The sequence below is a fragment of the Narcine bancroftii genome, chromosome 13, assembly GCF_036971445.1.
Source record: "Narcine bancroftii isolate sNarBan1 chromosome 13, sNarBan1.hap1, whole genome shotgun sequence".
In the NCBI taxonomy this organism is placed as follows: domain Eukaryota; kingdom Metazoa; phylum Chordata; class Chondrichthyes; order Torpediniformes; family Narcinidae; genus Narcine; species Narcine bancroftii.
The window spans coordinates 33,148,744-33,169,006 of record NC_091481.1 but is presented as its reverse complement, the minus strand read 5'-3'; the positions used below and the strand labels follow the sequence as shown (position 1 = coordinate 33,169,006).

The 20,263-nt window shown below is 41.7% G+C and overlaps 1 protein-coding gene across 17 annotated transcripts in view; it reads left to right on the top strand.

Annotated features, from left to right (window-relative positions):
* The window catches only part of c2cd5 (C2 calcium dependent domain containing 5), a 143,664-nt gene that overhangs the window by 53,934 nt on the left and 69,467 nt on the right, over positions 1-20,263 (top strand). For all 17 annotated transcript variants that reach the window (XR_011348028.1, XR_011348027.1, XM_069908603.1 and 14 more), the window contains one exon: positions 5,672-5,780. Coding sequence is in view for 15 of the 17 variants with exons in the window: in XM_069908603.1 (XP_069764704.1) it covers positions 5,672-5,780 (109 nt within the window). In the remaining 2 variants the exon portion in view is untranslated. The remainder of the gene's footprint in view (positions 1-5,671; positions 5,781-20,263) is intronic.

The following is a 20,263-nucleotide window of genomic DNA, read 5'->3' as shown; positions in this document are numbered from 1 at the left end:
ATACAAACACTGAAACAGATCTCATTTAAAATACAGGAGCTCTGCTCAAGCTAGACAGGTCGGCTCCATGTGCCTTTGCAAAAACTGGAGTGCCCAAGGGACTTCACTAATGGATTGTTGTTTTGTAAAGCAACAGATGAAAGAACTCTGAGGAGTAGGTTCGGAGCCGCGGCTGTCTGTGAGTGCTGTTTGCTGTTCTAAGAGGGTCATGTGGTTTTTTGCAAGCAGAGAGGCAGTCAAACAGGCTTTTCTCTGTGTGTGTGTGTGTGTGTGTGTGTGTGTGTGTGTGTGTGTGTGTGTTGAGAGAGAGATCAGTTCTGCATTTTTACACTCAGCAGCAATAGCTGGGACTGGAATAGGACAAGCTGGCAAGCTTGTGGAAAACCCCATTTGGAAGACAGGTTGTGAGTGCCTGGTCTAAGCCCTTGTGGTTCATACAAAAGGAGAGGACTGGCTGCCTAATGTTTCACTTGAAATAAGAGAAACAAAAATGAACTTTATGGTGACCTGAAAGAAAGAGATTATCATCTGGAAAATCCTGTTGGGGCAGATTTCTTTGGTAAGACACTGAAATGGCTGATTAAAAGGAATCTGTTGTGGCTGTCCAATGAACAACAAATCTCTATCTGAAAACGGACAAGAACCTTCCTGAGCGGTAACCATTTACCTTTTAAGCACCAAAGCCTGATAAACTTCATAAATGTTAAATTCTGTGTACAGTATAAGAACTGCCTGCAACCAGTAAACTTGGAGGAATGAGAAGTGAGATTGGACTGTGAATCAAAGTAACTTTTCTGAACTTACACACACATTACATACATGTGTGTTTAGAATTAGAAGGGGGTTAAGTTAGGTTAGTTAAGTTAATAGTGTGATTCTGATTTCATGTTTAAAGATAATTAAAAGCAAATTTTGTTTAAGTAATTATTTGTCTTGGTGAATATCTATTGCTGCTGGGTTTTGGGGTCTTGGGCTCGTAACAGGTGTGTTACAGAGACCAGAGGACCCCAAATACCAGCAGCAATAGATATGCACCACAACCCAGGGTTACTTAAGCAAAAGTAGTTTTTAATTATAATTGAACAAGAAAACAGAATTAAACTTTAACTTATTACTTAACCTACTTACTTAACCTACTTAATCCCCCCCCAATACTAAGCTCATATGTGTGTAATGTATATTTAAGATTAGAAAAGTTATTTGGATCACAGACCAATCTCACTGGTTGCAGGCAATTCTTGTACTGTTAACAAAGTTCACCAGTCTTTGGTGCTTAACAGGCAAATGGTTACCACTCAAGAGGGTTCTTGCTGGTTTTCAGAGAGAGATTCCTTTTGTTCCAGGACATCTGCATCCGATTCCTTTCCAATCAGTCTTGCTGACGAAACATGCCTCCTTCAAGGTTCTCCAGATGATCCTCTTTCTTTCGGGTCACCTCAGACAGCTAGTCTTCTTTGATCAGACAGCCTTCCAAAAGTTTGCCAGCTTTGTCCTTCTGGAACTGATTTCTGTGATTCCTTCTCTCTGTTTCACACCTTCCCTCTCTGAAAGCAAAACTGTTCTGTCCCTTGCCTGCAAAGATCACATGCTCTCCCAGGCAAGCTGCTGCCCTTGCTTTCTGCAAAAAGCACTCTGCAAAAGTCCTGCAAAAATTCTTTTTTTAAAATGTGTGTGTGCAAGCTGCTCTAACAATTCCTCCCAAGCCACCTCTAAATACTCTGTCACAGGTATAATTGGGTGGCATGGGCTTGGGGGCCAAAATGGCCTGTTACTGTGCTGCATGTATACATTTAAATTGAAAAGTTAAATTTAAATCACCATGCTCTCTCTGGATCTGCTCACCATGGGCTCCTGGATGTCCTATTGCCTTCCCTCAGGAGTTAGGTCATGAATGGGTCTCAGAGACCCTGTCCTATGTGGTCTTGAGAGAAAGCAAAACTGGGGGCAATACATCAGCCTCTCTCAAAGGCAGGACTTAAGTATATCCAACATTCAAACATTTAAAGATCTCTAATTAGTTAAAAAGAAAACAACTTCAAGGAAGTCCAACACCAGTCGTTTAAAATGTTAAGAATTAGTTAAAACATGACAAAGAGAAAGGTTATTCACTTCAATCTCCAGGCCAAGACTTCCTGTTCAAATAAATTAAGGTAATGACTGGGATCGTTGTTTTTGCCCGATGTATGCTGAAGGAATTGTATTGCAGGGGAATCCCAGGTAGTGGAGCTGTGCTATTGGATTTTTCCAATAGGAGCATTGTGACAGATGAGAGGCCAGAACCAGGGTCTGCATATATAGGATTGTGACAAATCCAGGAGGGGAATCCGTGTAAGCTGAAGAGTAAACATCCTATTCGTGAATGAAAAGCACGCACATGCTTGATATGTGATTCCATTTTGTTCTATGTCACTCTTGAGTTTATTCTGTCCTTCTATGGAGCACAGAAGTTTCCTTCCAGCCCAACTCAGTGATGCCGACCAAGGTGGTAATCCCGTTTACCTGTATCTGGCCCATATTTGGTCTGATTCTTGGCTATGGTATTTTATTACTAACAATTGGCAAGCCTCTCAGTAGGCTTAACTTCCAGAAAGCAAGTTATGCATAAACCATTCAAATGAATTCCTAGGTAACTTAATCACTTCATTACTTCATTGAGACTTCCTAAGCAGCTTAATTTTTGTTTCTTCCCTGCAAAATAGATTATGTAATATTTTGTGCAGTATACCAATTTGGCCTTTAGTGTCCGTGAACTACTCTTTGCAGATGATGCCGCTTTAGTTGCCCATTCAGAGCCAGCTCTCCAGCGCATGACGTCCTGTTTTGCGGAAACTGCCAAAATGTTTGGCCTGGAAGTCAGCCTAAAGAAAACTGAGGTCCTCCATCAGCCAGCTCCCCACCATGACTACCAGCCCCCCCACATGTCATCGGGCACACAGAACTCAGAACGGTCAACCAGTTTACCTACCTCGGCTGCACCATTTCATCTGATGCAAGGATCGACAACGAGATAGACAGCAGACTCGCCAAGGCAAATAGCACCTATGGAAGACTACACAAAAGAGTCTGGAAAAACAACCACCTGAAGAAACACACAAAGATCAGCGTGTACAGAGCTGTTGTCATACCCATACTCCTGTTTGGTTCTCAATCATGGGTCCTCTACCAGCATCACCTACGGCTCCTAGAACGCTTCCATCAGCGCTGTCTCCACTCCATCCTCAACATTCATTGGAGTGACTTCATCACCATCATCGAAGTACTCAAGCTAGCAGAGTCTGCAAGCATTGAATCCACGCTGCTGAAGACCCAACTCCGCTGGGTGGGTCACGACTCCAGAATGGAGGACCATCGCCTTCCCAAGATCGTGTTATATGGCGAGCTCTCCACTGGCCACTGAGACAGAGGTGCACCAAAGAAGAGGTACAAGGACTGCTTAAAGAAATCTCTTGGTGCCTGCCACATTGACCACTGCCAGTGGGCTGATATCGCCTCCAACCATGCATCTTGGCGCCTCACACTTCGGCGGGCAGCAACCTCCTTTGAAGAAGACCACAGAGCCCACCTCACTGACAAAAGACAAAGGAGGAAAAACCCAACACCTAACCCCAACCAACCAATTTTCCCTTGCAACCGCTGCAATCGTGCCTGCCTGTCCCACATTGGACTTGTCAGTCACCAATGAGCCTGCAGCAGACGTGGACATTCCCCTCCATAAATCTTTGTCCACGAAGCCAAGCCAAAGAGATACCAATTTGGTGACTGATGGCGAAGTGATATTTTTTGCTTGACTGATTTTTTATTTTTTTTTTAAATTTCAAAAATAATTCTTAGTAATCTACATGACATAACACGGTGGGTTCACAGAAGTGAGTCCAGACAAGCTGACAATCAATGAGTAATCTTTATTGTGTACACGGGCAAATCGTAACGGGGAAGACACAAAACAACATGATTTACTAAAATGCTTTTACAAGACAATGACTTCAGAGACACCTGATCCCTGTACCTCAGGGTGTGGCTCAGTGTTAAATAATGCACTCTGACGAGACAGGGACTTAAACGCAAACTCCCGGTTCCCTGCACCAACAGTGGTGGGGGGTGGGGTTGCGGGGTGGTGGTGGGTGGCTCAATGCTAAGCACTGCCAAACAATACTATGGTCCTGCTCTTGAGTGTAGTTCACACTTTGCCAACGTCTTCTCCAGCGACATCCACTGTTAAATGACCTGGTTTAGAGTAGCATTCATAGTCAGGACCAAGGAGCAGAGAGAACGTGGTGGGCTTTTAAAATGCATTAAGCTGCTGAGTCCAGCTCAGGTGATCAGTAAAAGATTTAATGGGGCAAATGGTCATCTGTGAGTGATTTAAAGAGGCCTATGGTCAGTTGTGCACTAATGAGTGGGCAGAGTCCCACCTTGATTGGCAGGTGATGTGACTTCTGACTAAATTCTAGAGGAAGAGATCACATGACCCTTCACAATCCACATTCCCACCAAGTTCCAGACAGAGACCACATGACCTTCACAATTCACACTACCCACTTGTGTTGATTACATTTTACTTACATGCAAGTACACACCAAAATTCTTCAGTCAAACAGGTACTTTTGTTTTGCAAAATAAAAGCAATTACATACACTAAATTCCCCAGTACAGAAAGAGATAATAAATATCAAAGATAGATAAATATTCACAGTTACATTTAGTGCAAGAAAGGTGTTCCATGAGTGTAGCAGTTAGCACAATACCTTTACAGCACCAGCAATTGGGACCGCGGTTTGAATCCCGCGCTGTCAATAAGGAGTTTGTACATTCTCACCCTGTCTGCATGGATTTTCCCCAGGTGCTCCTGTTTCCTCCCACTGTTCAAAATGTACCTGAATGTATAGGTTAATTGGGTGGCCTAGGCTTGTGGGTCGAAAGGGCCTGTTACTGTGCTGTATGTCTAAATAGTGCAGACAGATCTTTTTATGGTCCGGGAGTAGTTAGTGGTTACCATAGTAAGGGGAAGTTGAAGAACATGAAAGTGCTTGGAAGAAAATTGTTCTTGAACCTGGACTTCAGGCTTTTGTATCTTTTGCCTGACGGTAGCAGCGAGTGTTTGATGCATTGTCTGATTGGTGCCAAGTAGCAGTAAGCACCAGTTTGTCACCTGATCAGTATGCATGGGGCTTAAAATGACGGTGTATCATGTTGGTTTTAGTCCACTGATTCCTTGCAACTAAATTGCTGGGCAATTTCCAGAAGACATTTAAGAGTCGTCCATATTGCTCCAGTGCAGGAGTCACACATAAATCAGACAAAGATATCAGATTTTCTCTGATGAAGGATGCTTGTAAACCATTATTGCAACAATTCAGTAGTTTTCTAGTTGTTAACATCAGTTGATTTCTTAAAATTCCAGTGCAGTAATTGGAATTACTGTAATGGAACTCAATCCCATCTTTGGTTAAGACTTCAGAGTTCCTATTTTGGTAACTGGATCATCTTTGCTGCCACTGTATTCAGTATCTTCACTACATTTAGATTCTGTATACCCAAGGGAAAAAAAATCCCTGTGCTATGAATATTTTTATTTGGTTGGATTGTATGCACTAAATATATCAGACATGTTGACACTTTGATTATCTTTCATTTTGCAAGTGCTTTTACCATCACTTTTTTCTCTGCACAGGAATTTCCCTTTTTTACTCTAACGACTTTCCCGCCTGGGTTTCTGGTTCATGTTGGTGGGGTAGTCAGCGCGAGATCTGTGAAGCTATTGGACCGAATCCACAACCCAGGTAAATAGAATATGTCAGATACCATACCTTCAGGACAAGAAAAATATTAACTTCATTCAAGATCATGGAATGAAATCTTAAAATGTTGGCTTTGTAACTAAATAATTTACAGAATTATGACAAAATAAATTTGCTCCACGTGTTTCACACACATACTACCATAGTAATTTTTTTTGTGGATATATTCAACCAGGTGTTTTTTTAATGACTTTCTTTCTCTCCCCCCTTTGGTGAGTTTATCTTAAATAAATTCTGTGACCTTTATAACTTGACATCCTTGTTACCATTGGAGCAGTTTTTTTAAAATGGGATTGTTGGCAGCCATTGGCAGCTCAAAATTTCCTGATAACCTTTCCAAAACTTTAATTAAAATGTTACCATGCTATTTCCCATCATCAAGGAGATGTGTTTGAAAGCTCCCATTTTGCATTCATGCATTAAACTTGCTTGTGTGCCTAAGGGGTGAGCACAGCTCTACTTGATTCCCTGAGTTACTAGTCCATTGGACTTTTTTTTTGCTCTGTCCTTTAAAGTTTCTTTTAAAATTGGGGGCTGGTTCTGCACTGAGGAGTCCATTTTAATACAGTACTATCCAGCTCCAATGTGGATCACAGTTGCCATAAATGCAAATTTTCTGGTTGACTTACACTCACTCTTCCAATGCCTAATTAATACACCTGCGTTAAGAATAAGACAAGAGTGAAAAATGTAAGGTAATTTGAAAAAAGAAAACAGTATTGTAGTCTTTAATTACGTATAGTTCACGTTAATCAAGTAATTCCCGTATGGTGCAGTAACAGCATTGCACTAGCCGCTACACTAACACTGTCGCCATCGTAATTAACGCCCTTCACTAAGTTTACAGATAAAGCCTTACTAATATACTTAATACCAATTTCATTCCAATGCAACTTTATTCAAGCAGCTGATGTGGGCAGGGCACGAACGTCGGGCTTTGCTGGCTGAATGTTTGCTCCCATCTTCACCAAGAGAATCTGACGCATCTCCACTCAAATGTTCTGATCAGGCCCTCAGCACACCTTCCTTGTGCTGACAACCTGACCCCGCGCAATTGTCCCAGTCAGGCCCTCAGTGCACCTTTCTCCTGCTGACAGTCTGACTCGCCTCTCTGCAAGTGTCCTGGTCGGGCCCTCGGCATACATTCCTCATGCTGACGACCCGACTCACCTCTACCCAAGTGCCCTGGTCAGGCCCTTGGTGCACGTTCTTCACACAGTCATCCTGACTTACCTCCACGCAAGTGTCCTGGTCATGCCCTTTCCGCATCTACCCCGCGCTCATAACCTGACTTGTCTCCTTGCAAGTGGCAACAGCAAAAAGAACATTGAGGGCCATTGCTAGTTCAGTGGGTAAACCTGTGTGTGTCCAACAAAGTCTCAGCATTCTTCCACGGAGTCCATCCCACCCCACCACGCCTTTTTTTTTGCTGGTTTGAGTTTCTGGTTGATTAAATTCCATATAATGGGGATTTTACTGTATTTGGTATGTAAACTTAACGGATATCTTACCAATAGTGTTGTAGTCACAGAACATAGAAATGTCCTTTCTGACCTTTTTGCCCATCTAAACTCTCCCTACTTGTCTGCACTAGATCTGTATCCTTCCCTGCCTTTTCAAGTGCATGCCTGAATGTCTAAAACATGGAAATTGTATCTCCTCTGGCAGCAGGTGTGAGATAATAACTCTCTATGCTTTCTAAAACAAATAGTGATTAAAATGGCATCAAAAACAAGAGGGCACAGGTTTAAAGTAGGAGACATGCTTTAAATCAGATTGAAAGGAAACAATTGAAGCTTTGTTTCTTCCATTGCTTATTGGCCATAAACTGTTGCAGGGTTCTTATCATTGTTATGTTTAATTATATCATTGCCAAGGGTGGTATTTGTTATCAATCATCAGGTGAGCTTTCTCTTGGAACAGATAGAGTCCTGTGGTGATGGTCCCATAGGGCTATTACAGATAATCTTTGAAGCAATTTGACATAATTAAATAGTTTGCTACTTTATGTTGGAAGGTAGTTAAGGCTCAACTACAGTGATTTGAGAAAGGAATCACACAGCTCAGTCCAGGTAAGGATAGCAGGCTCCCTCTCAGAGAATGCCTGTTGGGTTTTTAAAACATGAATTGAAATTCACAAACTAGTAGACCTTGAATTGCATTCTTGTTAATTCTGGTCTCAGTATTAGTTGTGCATTGAATCTAATTACCACCACGCCATTAAAGAAAAATAAGCTTTGGTCATTTTTAAAAAAATTTATTGGATTTAATTGAGAAAAACTTGAAAAATACTGGCCTTCTGCTCATTATGGATTCAAAATTTATGTGTGGTTGATCTTGCTATGAATTGAAACCAACATCTTCTTACCTTCTCTCAGCACTTACTTCTCTGTTCATCTTGGTTTTTAATGGCAGGAAATCTGTCAAAGTATTCAGAATTAAATCTTCGGACTATCACAACTACAAGCATTTCCATAATTTGGATATGTCAATTTGTATATCCTGCAAACGCAATTGACTTTGATGGGTGAGGTATCTGTCTTGATATTTTGAGCAGACATCCTCAACCTGGCATATAAATTTTAAATGATATTTCTTCGCATTAGTTAATCAAATAAACACGCTGACCTGTATTTGCACGCTAAGGTGCACGTTTTGTAAATTTTCCTCTTTAAATAATTTCTGTGGCTACCTCTGCCAAAGATTGTTTTTAAAATCTGGAATAAGGCTTTTTAGCCATTATTGCATTCCTAGTGCTTTATTGGGAAGAGATAGAAAAGTTTAACATTTTAGTTTTAAATATCTTACTTTAATGTAAACAAATTATACATGGGTAATAAAACACTGAGAGAACTATTGAACACATAGGTTAATCCTTCCCAATTATAAATTTTGTTGACAGGATTTGTTTTCCGTTTTAAAGCCCGGGGATTTGAATTTGCAGCACCCCATCCATTATAAGTCTACCAATTTTGCACATCTAACACTATGGACATTCTGAAGGATGACTTTTTTTTGAAAATTTATAAAGCTGTGTTGAAATTTCCTCAAAGGTTAGAGCAATAGGTAATAATATTTGCAAATACTTTACTGTCAATCTTTTTCCTCTCTTATTAAGCATCATCTAATGTCAAATACTGGTTCTAAATTGCATTAGCATGGTCCCTACTCTACTCTATCTGCATGAATGTGCCTCTATTAACTGTATTGTCTGTGTCTTTCCAGTTCCTGTGAAGTAGTGTTGTCCTCCTTGTGCTCTCTATATTGCTTATCTGATCTGCTCCTATAACTGATCTACTAACTTGCTGTTTTGAACTCAGCCTTTGTCGGAATTATGGGTAACACAAGATCATACAAACTGCTAGACTGGAATAGTTTCAATGCAGGTATTTTATAACTTCTTCAACGTTACACATACTGACTGAAATTATGGCAGCTCAGTGAATCAAGCTTCCATGGGTTAAATCTTTAAATGTTTTTAAAAATATAGATGTACAGCACAGTAACAGGCCCACGAGTCCACGCTACCCAATTTACACCTAATTAACTTACCCCCCACCCCCAGTACATTTCAAACAGTGGGAGGAAACCGGAGCTCCCGGGGAAAACCCACACAGATGCGAGGAGAACGTACAAACTCTTTTGCAGGATTTTAACCCTGGTCCTGCAAAGGTGTTGTGCAAACCACTACGCCCACTGTACTGCTTCACCTTAACTTTGTGATCAGTTAAATAATTTTTTAAAAATCACAAGACTTTGAGGCACTGAACCTTTGTGGAAATGATAATAACCAAATCAAATGTTCCTCAGAGAACAGATCAGAACTATTTAAGGAATAAATCATATTTTTAAATAATAAGGCATTGAATTCTTGCAGTATATTCTTCAAATGACAAAAAAATCTTGCTGGTAATTTATAATTATAAGCTGCTTTTATTGGACCTAATTTATAGATTGTTTGTACACTTTTGAAGGATGTTTGCCAGTTAATTTTAGGCCTTTCAAATTAACTTTTCTTGTTTTCTAGAAATAACAGAGCTCCTAATATGAAGCTTCTAGAATTTAAATTAAAACAATTTCTAAATTAATGAAAATCTTCAGACGTTTTGGTTAGTTTTATCTGTCACCACATTACTTCAACCACCCTTCACTTTTGTGAAGAATTTAACATTAAGTTGGGGCTGTGATTCTTTTTTTTGTGTGTTGATTAAAATGAGGATTTTAAGCACCTGGGACTGTAAGCACATCTTCAATATTCAAACGTTCTTGGGAAATTTTTAAAGCCGTTTGGCTGAGAGCCCAGGACATAAAAGCATTAGAAGTGGAAATGTGTGTGTCTTATTGCCCTGGTTGGCTCCACTATCCAATGAGATTGCAAGAGAAATTCTGCCTCGCCATCACATCACCGAACAACCCTCCTTTCATTAGTTTCCAGACTTTTTATCACAGTCCTCAGCTGTCCATCATCCATGGCACTTTGGAGAATTGCAAAGATTTGCAGACCTTTGTGTGAAGAATTTCTTCTCAACTCTGGGCCTAGCATTTTATCTATTTTCAAATTTGAAAACTATATTTCTATTTCGCTTTCACGCACCTGAAATCAGCATCAACATCCTCTTTTTCAACGAAAACAATTACAACATTTTCAATGAACCTTAACTGTATCTTCTGCCTCCACAAATAAGCTTACCTTTCAGTCCCTTAAGGCCTATTCCTTTCTATTACTCTTTCTGTACTTATTAGGATCTTTTAAACGTTCTTGAATTTCACTTCCCAACATGTTTTTTTCTTAATTTCACTTTGACATTTTATATATTCTTCCAGGCTGCCAGGTGTATTAAGGTCTTGATGCTTATTTCAATCTTTGTGCATCTTGACATTCAGAGGATTTGGGGTTTGAAGAGTTCCCTTTTTTCTTTGTGGGTGCATATTTATTCTAACCCCTTTAAAACTACTGTTTGAATGCCTTGCATGTCTTTTACCATTTAAAAAGTTAGGTGCCAATCCACTTTTGCCAAACCTCCTTTTATGTAATTCTGTAAAATCTAACTTATTATCACCACTACAAAACTGCCTCTGCATTGGTACTCCTTCCAGCTGCCCAGTTTCGCTCCCTGAAAGTGAATCCAGAATTGCAACCTCTCCCTCTCTTGACAAGCTAGCTACAGACTGGCTAAATACTATTCAGCCTGCAATTTGGGATTTCCACATAGAAACGTAGAAGATAGGAGCAGGAGTAGGTCATTCGGCCCTTCGAACCTGCTCCGCCATTCAATGAGATCATGGCTGATCTTAAAGTTCAGTACCCTGTCCCCGCCTTCTCTCCGAAACCCCTAATTCCCTTATACTGAAGAAATATATTTAATTCCCTCTTAAATATATTCAATGAACCTGCCTCTACTGCTCTCTGTGGCAATGAATTTCTCAGATTCACCACCCTCTGGGTAAAGAAATTCCTCCTCATCTCGGTTCTAAATGGTTTGCCTGTTATCCTCGAACCATGGCACCAGGTTCTGGACTCCCCCACCATTGGAAACATCCCTTCCGCATCCATTCTGTCCAGTCCTGCCAGAATTTTATATGTCTCTATGAGATCCCCTCTCAATCTTCTAAACTCCAGCGAGTACAATCCCAAATTGCGTAATCTTTCCTCATAAGTCATTTCTGCCGTTCCAGGTATCAGCCTGGTGAATCGCCTCTGCACTCCCTCCATTGCAAGAACATCCTTCCTTAGATAAGGCGACCAAAACTCCGCACAATATTCCAGGTGGGGTCTCACCAAGGCTCTGTACAGCTGCAGTAAGGTATCCTTATTCCTATACTTAAACCCTCTTGATATGAAGGCCAACATACCATTTCCCTTTTAAACCACCTGCTGTACCTGCATGCTTGCCTTCAGTGACTGGTGCACAAGAACTCCTAGGTCTCTCTACACTTCCCCATCTCCCAATCTATTGCCATTCTTCTTTACCTTTCATTCTGTATCACAGATAGTGCTAAAATTAATTGAAATCTGCCACTATTACTGGTCTGTGCTTTTCCATTTGTAAGAAATTTACTTGCACATCCACCTGCTCTCCCTGGGTCCACTGGGGGATCAATAGCACATTACCAGTAAAATGTGAGCCCTCCTAATAACCTCATCTGTGACTCATCATTGCTTCTTACAGCTGTGATTATAAAACTGACAGTGACAATGCTCCGTTAATTCGTCCTCGATTTGTCAGATTAAATTTTTTAACCAAGCATGTTGTTTCCAGTCCTGTCATTTTTTTCTATCACTAGTATATACTTTCATGAGTTTGTCCTTGAAACCCATCTGGATATTTTACATATATCAGTAAGAAGAGGCAGGCTCTTTTTTTGTTCATTATCTAATCTTTGGTCTATCTGCTTCAGTTCTACTTTTGTATCTTTGCTGAGCTTCCTGTTTGTCCAGAACCTTGTTTAAATTCTCCTGCACAGCACCATCAAACCTAACCCATGAGCATATTGATCCTGGCCCTGTTAGTGTGCAAACCGTCTGGCTTTTGTGTATTTCCTCTTACTGAGATCTGGCACACAGTGGAGTCTGCAGCCCTCCTATCCAAACCATCCATGCATTCACCTGCATTCTCCTATTTCTAGAGCATTGGTGTGACCCAGATATTACAAACTTTTGAGGTCCTCTCTGTAGTAGCTTCTGCCTTCAAGACTTCATCCACATTGTTGGCCTTGATTTGGATCAAGGCTGCTGGATGTTCACCCTTCCACTCCATGTTGTACTGCAATCCTGTGTTACATTGCTTCCTTGAAAACGCATAATGGAATTATATTTGTAATTCCAGAAGCCTCTGTTCTATGAATGATCTTTTCTCCATTCTACAGTACTACAAAGATAACCTTACTTCTATAGTCCTGACTACACTTCTACTCCCATGACATTTCAATGCCATCCACAAATTTGCCGATGACACCACTGGTGTTGGCTGAATCACAGATGGCAAGGAGGAAGTGAGATAGATCAGCTAGTTGGGTGATGTCACAACAACAACCATACACTTACTGTCAGGAATTGACTGTGGACTTCAGGAAGGGGAAGCCAGGAGAACGCAAACCAATCATCATCAAGGGGTCAGCAGTGGCGAGGGTAAGAAATTTCAGATTGCTGGGTGTCAACATCCGGTATGAAGAAGGCAGGCCAGTGGCTATATTTTATGAGGAGTTTGAAAAGATTTGGTATATCACCAAAGACTTGCAAAGTTCTACAGGTGTACCATGGAGAGCATTCTGACTAGGTGCACCACTGTCAGGCATGGATGCACAGGACAGGAAAAGGCTACAGAGGGTCATAAACACAGCCAGCTCCAACACGGGCATTAGTCTTCCCTCCATTATCCTCACCATCCAGGCCATGTCCTTTTTTCACTGCTATCATCTGGGAGAAGGTACAGGAGCCTGAAGACTCACACTCAGTGTTACAATAACAGTTTCTTCCCCTCTGCCATCAGATTTCTCAACAGACAATTGACCGATAGATACTACCTCACTTTTTCTAATACTTTTTTTCAAAACAACAAATTTCATGACTTATGTTCATGACAATAAGGAGTTATATGTCTGCAGACACAGTGATTGAAATAAAAACACAATACTGGAGAAATTCACCAGATCAAACAGCGTACTTTATATAGCAAAAATAAAGATACATAATCATCGGGTATTCATCAAGCCCTTCATCAAAGTCTGAGCAAAATGTAGGCAGAAGTCTGAATAAAATGGTGTTGGGGAGGGGTAGGGAGAGCATCACAGGTCCAGAGGCAATAGGTAGATAAGGGAGGGAGCGATAGCTCTGCGATCGGAGAGGGAAGGGGATGGAGAGCTTGAGCAAAGGAGGCAGAGGGATAGGGAAGAGAGGGAGAACGGGGAGTGGTCTAATTGAAACTGAAGAAGTTGATGTTGATGCCATCCGGTTTGAGAGTGCCCATATGGAATTTGAGGAGTTGCTCCTCCAATTTACGGATGGCGCTAGATTAGCAGTGCACGCAGTCACGGACAGATGTGTCGGCCCAGGAGTGGGATGCAGAATTGAAATGGATGTCCACTGGGAGATCCCTGACATTGTTATGGACGGGGGTTGGGGGGGGGGGGGGGGGAAGATGCTCAGCAAAGCGATCTCCCAGTCTGCTTCTTTTCTCGAATGTAGAGAAGGCTATAACGATGCAGTAGTTGACTCCCACAGATTCACGTTACTTTGCTTGGAAGGACTGTTTGGAACCCATAAAGGAGGTGGGGCTCAAGTGTGACACTGTGGTCATAGGGGAAGGTGCCAAGAGGGTGATCAGTGGGAAGAGATGAGTGGAAGAAGGAGTCATGGAGGGATTGGCCCCTTTGGAAGGTGGAGAGGGAAAGTTGTGTCTGGTGGTGGGATCATGTAGATGAGAAAATTGTGGAGGATAATATATTGGATGCAGAGGCTAATGGGGTGGCAGGTGAGGACAAAGGGAATCCTGTAGTTGCGTCTAGGGGCAGAGGGGAGGGAAATGAAAGCATTGTGAGTAAGGGTTGAGTTGATGGCATAGAGGGGAAGCCAAGTTTTTGAAGAAGGATGACATCTCGGATGATCTGGAATAGAATATCTCTTGGGAGCAGATGTGATAGAGACATTTTGTCAATAAGCTTGTTAATGATTCTGATCCCTCACCTATTATTATTCAGGATGACCTGCCTGCTGAATCTTGTCTGGCTAGCAATTACTTAGTTCTTCTCTGTAAGCTAGCCATTTCCTGAAATATTTTGACTGGCTCAGCTCGTAGAGCGCTGCTGTCTCTCAGCTCCTGCAACCAGGGTTCAATCCTGTCCTGCCTCTGTGGAGTTGGTCCTTCACCCTGTGACCTGTGCGAGTTTCCTCTGGGTGCTCCCTTTTTTTTTCTTCCCTCACATGATCCGAAAAAGCGCAGACAGACCGTTTAATTGGGCCATTGCAAATTGCCTCTTAATTGTAGTTTGGGAAGAGTTGATGGGAATGTGTAGAAAATAAGATGGGATTAGTGAATGGGTGGTTGAGGTGAACTTGGCATGCCAAGTCTACCCTGGTTAATTTCTTGGTTCTATTTAGTCTCATGGATGGACTGCAGTGGAGTGTTGAAATTTCTCCAACTGCGCCTTCCTTCATTTCCTGCTCCTGTCATCATTCTGGATGTGGGTGATGGTATGGTGTCCCACATGGCACTGGTTGTTCATTCCATTGGTCTCTGGTTACTTGGGCAAGCCTCTACTTATTAGATCAGCTCTCCTTGCAAAAATCAGAACAGCACCACTGAACAATTTTCCCCACCCATGAAACCCTGAGTTTTGCACTCTGTAGGAACATTATTCTGCGGAGCTGGGCTCTGTGCTGCTTTACTGCTACAAAAGTATTATGTTTTTATATTCTTCTTTACAAATAATACTCTCCTTTTCAGAGTTAAACTTCATCCTCGAATCTCCTCGATATTTCAATTCATCTTCCTGCATCTCTATATGTATCTTCTTTGTGGCTAATTTTCTTTCCTAATCTTGAATGCTTGCCAGAGGCTTTATTTTATGAGGTGTCCGAGGAGATTCAGCACATCACTGAATACAGGTGGACCGTGAAGAGCATTCTGGCTGGTTGCATCATTGCCTGGGATGGAGATGCCAACTCTCAGGATAAGAATAAACTCCAGAGGGTTGTTAACTCGGCCTGCAACGTTGCAGGCACCAAACTTCACTCCATCGAGGACATCTACTTGAGGCGGTGTTTTAAAAAAGCAGCCTCTATCAAAGACCCCCTCACCACCACCCAGACCATGCCCTCTTCGCTCTGCTACCATCGGGGGGGGGGGGGGAAAGCTATAGGAGCCTAGGACAGTGAAATAGCATACTTATTCAGCAAAGTAAATTCTTCATGGGTTGGAAATGAATGAATGCTGGACTTCCTCCCTTCTGCCATCAGATTCCTGAATAATCAATGAACCAAAGACACTGCCTTACTTTTTGTGCACTATTATTTTTATTTATTTCTTTTTAGTGATGTCGTGAGATGGTTATAATATGAATGTTTGCTCTATGACGCTGCTGGAAACATCGAATCTCGTGACCCATTCATGACAATAAATTCTGATTCTGTATAGTTTGCAAAGTTGTACATACTACATTCAGTCATTTTGTTGAAGGTATTATCACAATACCTGTAGTCTCAGTGTTTATTCTGATGCTATTCTACAAGGTGGAGGATGCCTGCTTCAAAATAAATCCATTGCTTTTTCCCTTATAATCAATCCACTCCCAAAGCTAATATTTGACCTAATCCCAGAAGCCTCTATTTTGTGTAATAATCTTTTGCATAAATACTTTTTCCAAGTGCTTTATAAAAATTCCAATATACTGCATCCAATGCTTTAATCTGTCCTCAGAAAATCAAGTCTTGGTGAAGGATTCCAACCCAAAACATTGACCATTCTTATTCTGCTACAGATACTCTCAATCTGCTAAGTTCCCCCATCAGATTGTTGCTCTCAATTTTATATGTGTCACTTTGCTCTATTTTTAATTATGCGTGCCTTATTTTCCTGACAGCTGAAGTCAGTCTATTTTCCTCATCATTTTCTCTCTCCTATCTTTTTTGACGTCTTTTGTTGAATACAGTTGCTATCTTTCAATGCTGGAACTTTGAGAGCACAGGGACATTTGAAACATTGCCATGAACGTGTCAGCATTCCCTTCAGAATCTCGAGCTCTTGGGAGTCCTTGGATGCCAGTTATCGAGTTACTACTTCCATTGCAGCCCAGCACTCATTCACTTCCAACCCATGAAGAATGTGCTGTGCTGAATAAGTATGCTATTCGTTGCCCTGGGCTGTTGGACATTTACAGCTTGTTGGAAAGCAACCTTTTACATTTGCACAGGATTTAAATTCTAGACCAAAGGGTGAATGGCCTTTATTGCACAGAATGTCTACTTTCTCCATTTCTTGCAGCTGAGTCAAATTGCTTGACCAAACATTCTAGTCAATTTGTTTGAATTATTTTCAAATATTAATTAGCCATCATTATTGTAGTAGCTTTGCTGTATACAGTACCTGCTGAGTTTCTCCAGCATTGAGTTTTTACTTCAGTTATGGTGTCTGCAGATTTTAGTGTTTTACTCCATTATTTTGATTTGCAGTTCTTTAACACCACCTGGACTAGCCATCAACTAAACAGTTGGAAGGTCTTGACTTCTATTGTGGTTCAGCACTTTTTTTAATTGCTGGGTCTTAGCAGTTGCATCCATACTGGTCTTTGTCAGGAAAGATGACAGTAGAGTGAGACGTCTGGCTGAATGGTAATGACCAGTTTTGGAATACTAAAATAACAGCATAGATTGTAGGAGGTCCAAGGTTAAAATCTATCTTAGCACTGTTTCCACAGTAGAAGGAAATTAAACTTGGAGATTAGTTCTGACCTGATTAAATGGCAGAATAGGTTTAAGAATAAGTTCACAGTAGGACCAGGACTATTGAGTTTGTTTCTGCTCACTAGATTGTGGCAACTACAGAGTTCTATTTACTAAAGCCGCTTTCAGGTGCATTCTCCGCCAAGAAAATGCCTGCAGAAGCGGGCGCATAGCTTTGGAACCGTTGTTCAGATGGCAGCCCTGAAAGCGCTGCGCTGTCCACCTGAAAGAGATATCTGCATGGGAGGTGCCTCGGAGCGCACTCTGGCTCCTGTCCACTATAGCTTTCAGGCAGCTGCATTCAGGTTCCTGGGGGGACTTCAGTGCTCTGGCGATTATCCCTCCCGGAGGAGGGTTAGAAAGTGTGCCACGGAGGCGCCTCCTGCTCTTTCAGGTAGGTGCCCCGAGAGCCACATAGGGGTAGAATATGCAGCTTTACATTGGGGTATTCAGGCCCCCTAAAAGACAGAAAATACTGCAAATGCTCAACAGGTCAGACAGTATCTGTGGAAAGAGAAAGGGAAACAATATGTTAAAGACCAGATCTTTTAATATTTAAATCTATGCCCTCAGTTAATTTTCCTCTTGCAAAAAAAAAAATACCATGTGCAGTAGTAGTAAGAATCATTGCGTTTTGTGAATGTATTTTGGTCTCCTGCTCCCCTCATGCACAGCAGTACTCTGAGAGCCCCAAGGCATTGTGTGCAATATTACCAGACTTGGACACCTGCAGAGTTAGTGAAGGAATACTGGTAGATAGTTTGACTTAGCTTGCAGGAGCTGGTGATAAGAGTCTTTCACAGAGAAGATTGGGATTTGGGGACCTTGAGAATCACCCTGGGTCATTAGATGGAGATACTAGTCACAATCTACATTCATGCAGCGATCTTGTAGTGGATTCAAAGGAGACTCTTGTGTCCCGAGGAGCACAGGGAAATTGGGAAGGATATTTACCCTGCTCCAGATTTTATGATCGCAGTTACACCCCAAGAGACAGCAGATGCTGAAATCTGAAACAACAAATAAATAGGGAAACATAGCAACTGTGGAAGGAAATGAACATTTGATGCTTTAGGACAAAACCCTTCATCTGGAGCTGTTCAGATGAAATGTCATTTCCCTCCACAAATACTGCCTGAATGGCTGAGTTCTTCTAGTCGTTTGTTTTAAATTTTTTTTCCAAAAATAGACTTTATTCACAAAATATTTACAAAATGGAAAACAGTTCCGCATCTTCACACCCTTAGAATCAAGTCCTCACATTTCCATCCTCTTGACACCCTTGTATTGGCTGTGCCAAGCCTCAGCACATTACTCCTTCAATCTGGAATGTGCCAGTCAGTAGCATTCCCTCACCAACATCTCGGTGTACTGGAAGATCAAACGTTTCGGGCAGACCAAAGGGTGTCGTACCAATTTGATGGTCTTCCAGTAGTTCTGGATGTCTGTCCCCAGGAACAGCCCATAAATCAGAGAGTCCTCTGTTGTGCTGTTGCTGGGGATAAACCGTGACAGGATCCTTCTCCACACACTCTGAGCAAATCTGCACTCTGCAAAGAGCTGTGAGATTGTCTCCACAGCCGTCATCACGGGGACAACTATTGTACCGAAAGTATCTGACCAGGAGAGCTCCTCTCACCACCAACCAGGCCAAGTCCACGAGTACTGGGACAGGAGGCATTTCGCCAGCTAACTTGGAGAGTCTGCTCAGGGAACTACCCCACTATATCCATTGAGTCTTGTAAGGTAAAACATCATGAGATGGGAATGTGTAAGGAGTTACCCTGTGCAGGGCTGTAACAAGAAGGGGAGGTGTCCTTGTACTCCTGTTAGGTAAAACATCATGAGATGGGAATGTGTAAGGAGTTACCCTGGGCAGGGCTGTAACAAGATCTGAATGCATCCTTGTACTTACAAGATAAGAGAGACATTGATGGATTGAGAGGCAGGAAGCTAGCAGGGAAAGGATAGCAACAGTTTTAGTCATTGGACAAGTAATGATATGATGATGTTCTAAGCATGTATCCAAGGGTATAAAAAATCACCATTTTGCTGATAACGGCAGAATGCATTCTCCGACTAACATTGTTAGTCGCAAGTGTTACAATCCGGTAATAAAGAACAAAGAACCCTGATTTCGACTCAGTCTGGTGTTTGTCTCACTCATTCATGAACAAAGCAGACCTAACAGTCTCTGTCTCTTAAGTGTCAGCAGGATGTTCTGTTCTGACCACTGTCTGATGGCCTTGTCGTCAAAGGTCAGGAAAAACATTTCCACAAGGAATAGGTGGTGTGGCTAAGTCCACCTGATAGGGACATTGCGTAGCATCTGGGCCAGGCCCATTCTTTGCACCACTTGGGACAGATAGAATTTTAGCACATAGTGACACTCAGTGCCCTCATACTTGGGTTTGTTTTAATGACCACAGGCCAGGGTACAGAGATCAGAAAATCCATGCACCAGAGTTTAAGGCCATAGGCCTGGTTAAGCTGGTCCCCCTTTACTTTGCATGGAAGCAAGATTTGTGACCATCAATCTGCTCACATCATGTGTACATAAATTTAAGCGAATGATATCAGAATGTGTACTACAAGTCATTTGATGCTGTTCATGTTCACCTGTCTCTGTGAATTAACTTGTCAAACACAGGGCTCAACAATAAATTTTGTGATCAATAAGTCCTTTGTGCAGCATACAGTAATATTTATTATTTCTAGGTTTATGTATTTTCATTTTGAACAAGCTTTCTCTGACCTTTCTTTATCTTGCCCTGTCATTGCTAATTTTATTTTACTTTTACCTCCTTCTGTACCTAGTTACTTTTGTACAAAAGCTTGTTGACTCAGTTAACTCAGATGTTTATGGTTCACTGAGTAAAGCCGCTTCTCAAATTACCCACTGGATTTATCACGGTAACTATTTGTTCTCCTTAGGTTCAGGGTCTCGTATTTGCGAAAACATCTGTAAGATTATGAACGACCTTGATTGAGTTGATGTCAAGATGCCTCTCCTCTGCCAGAGCACCTT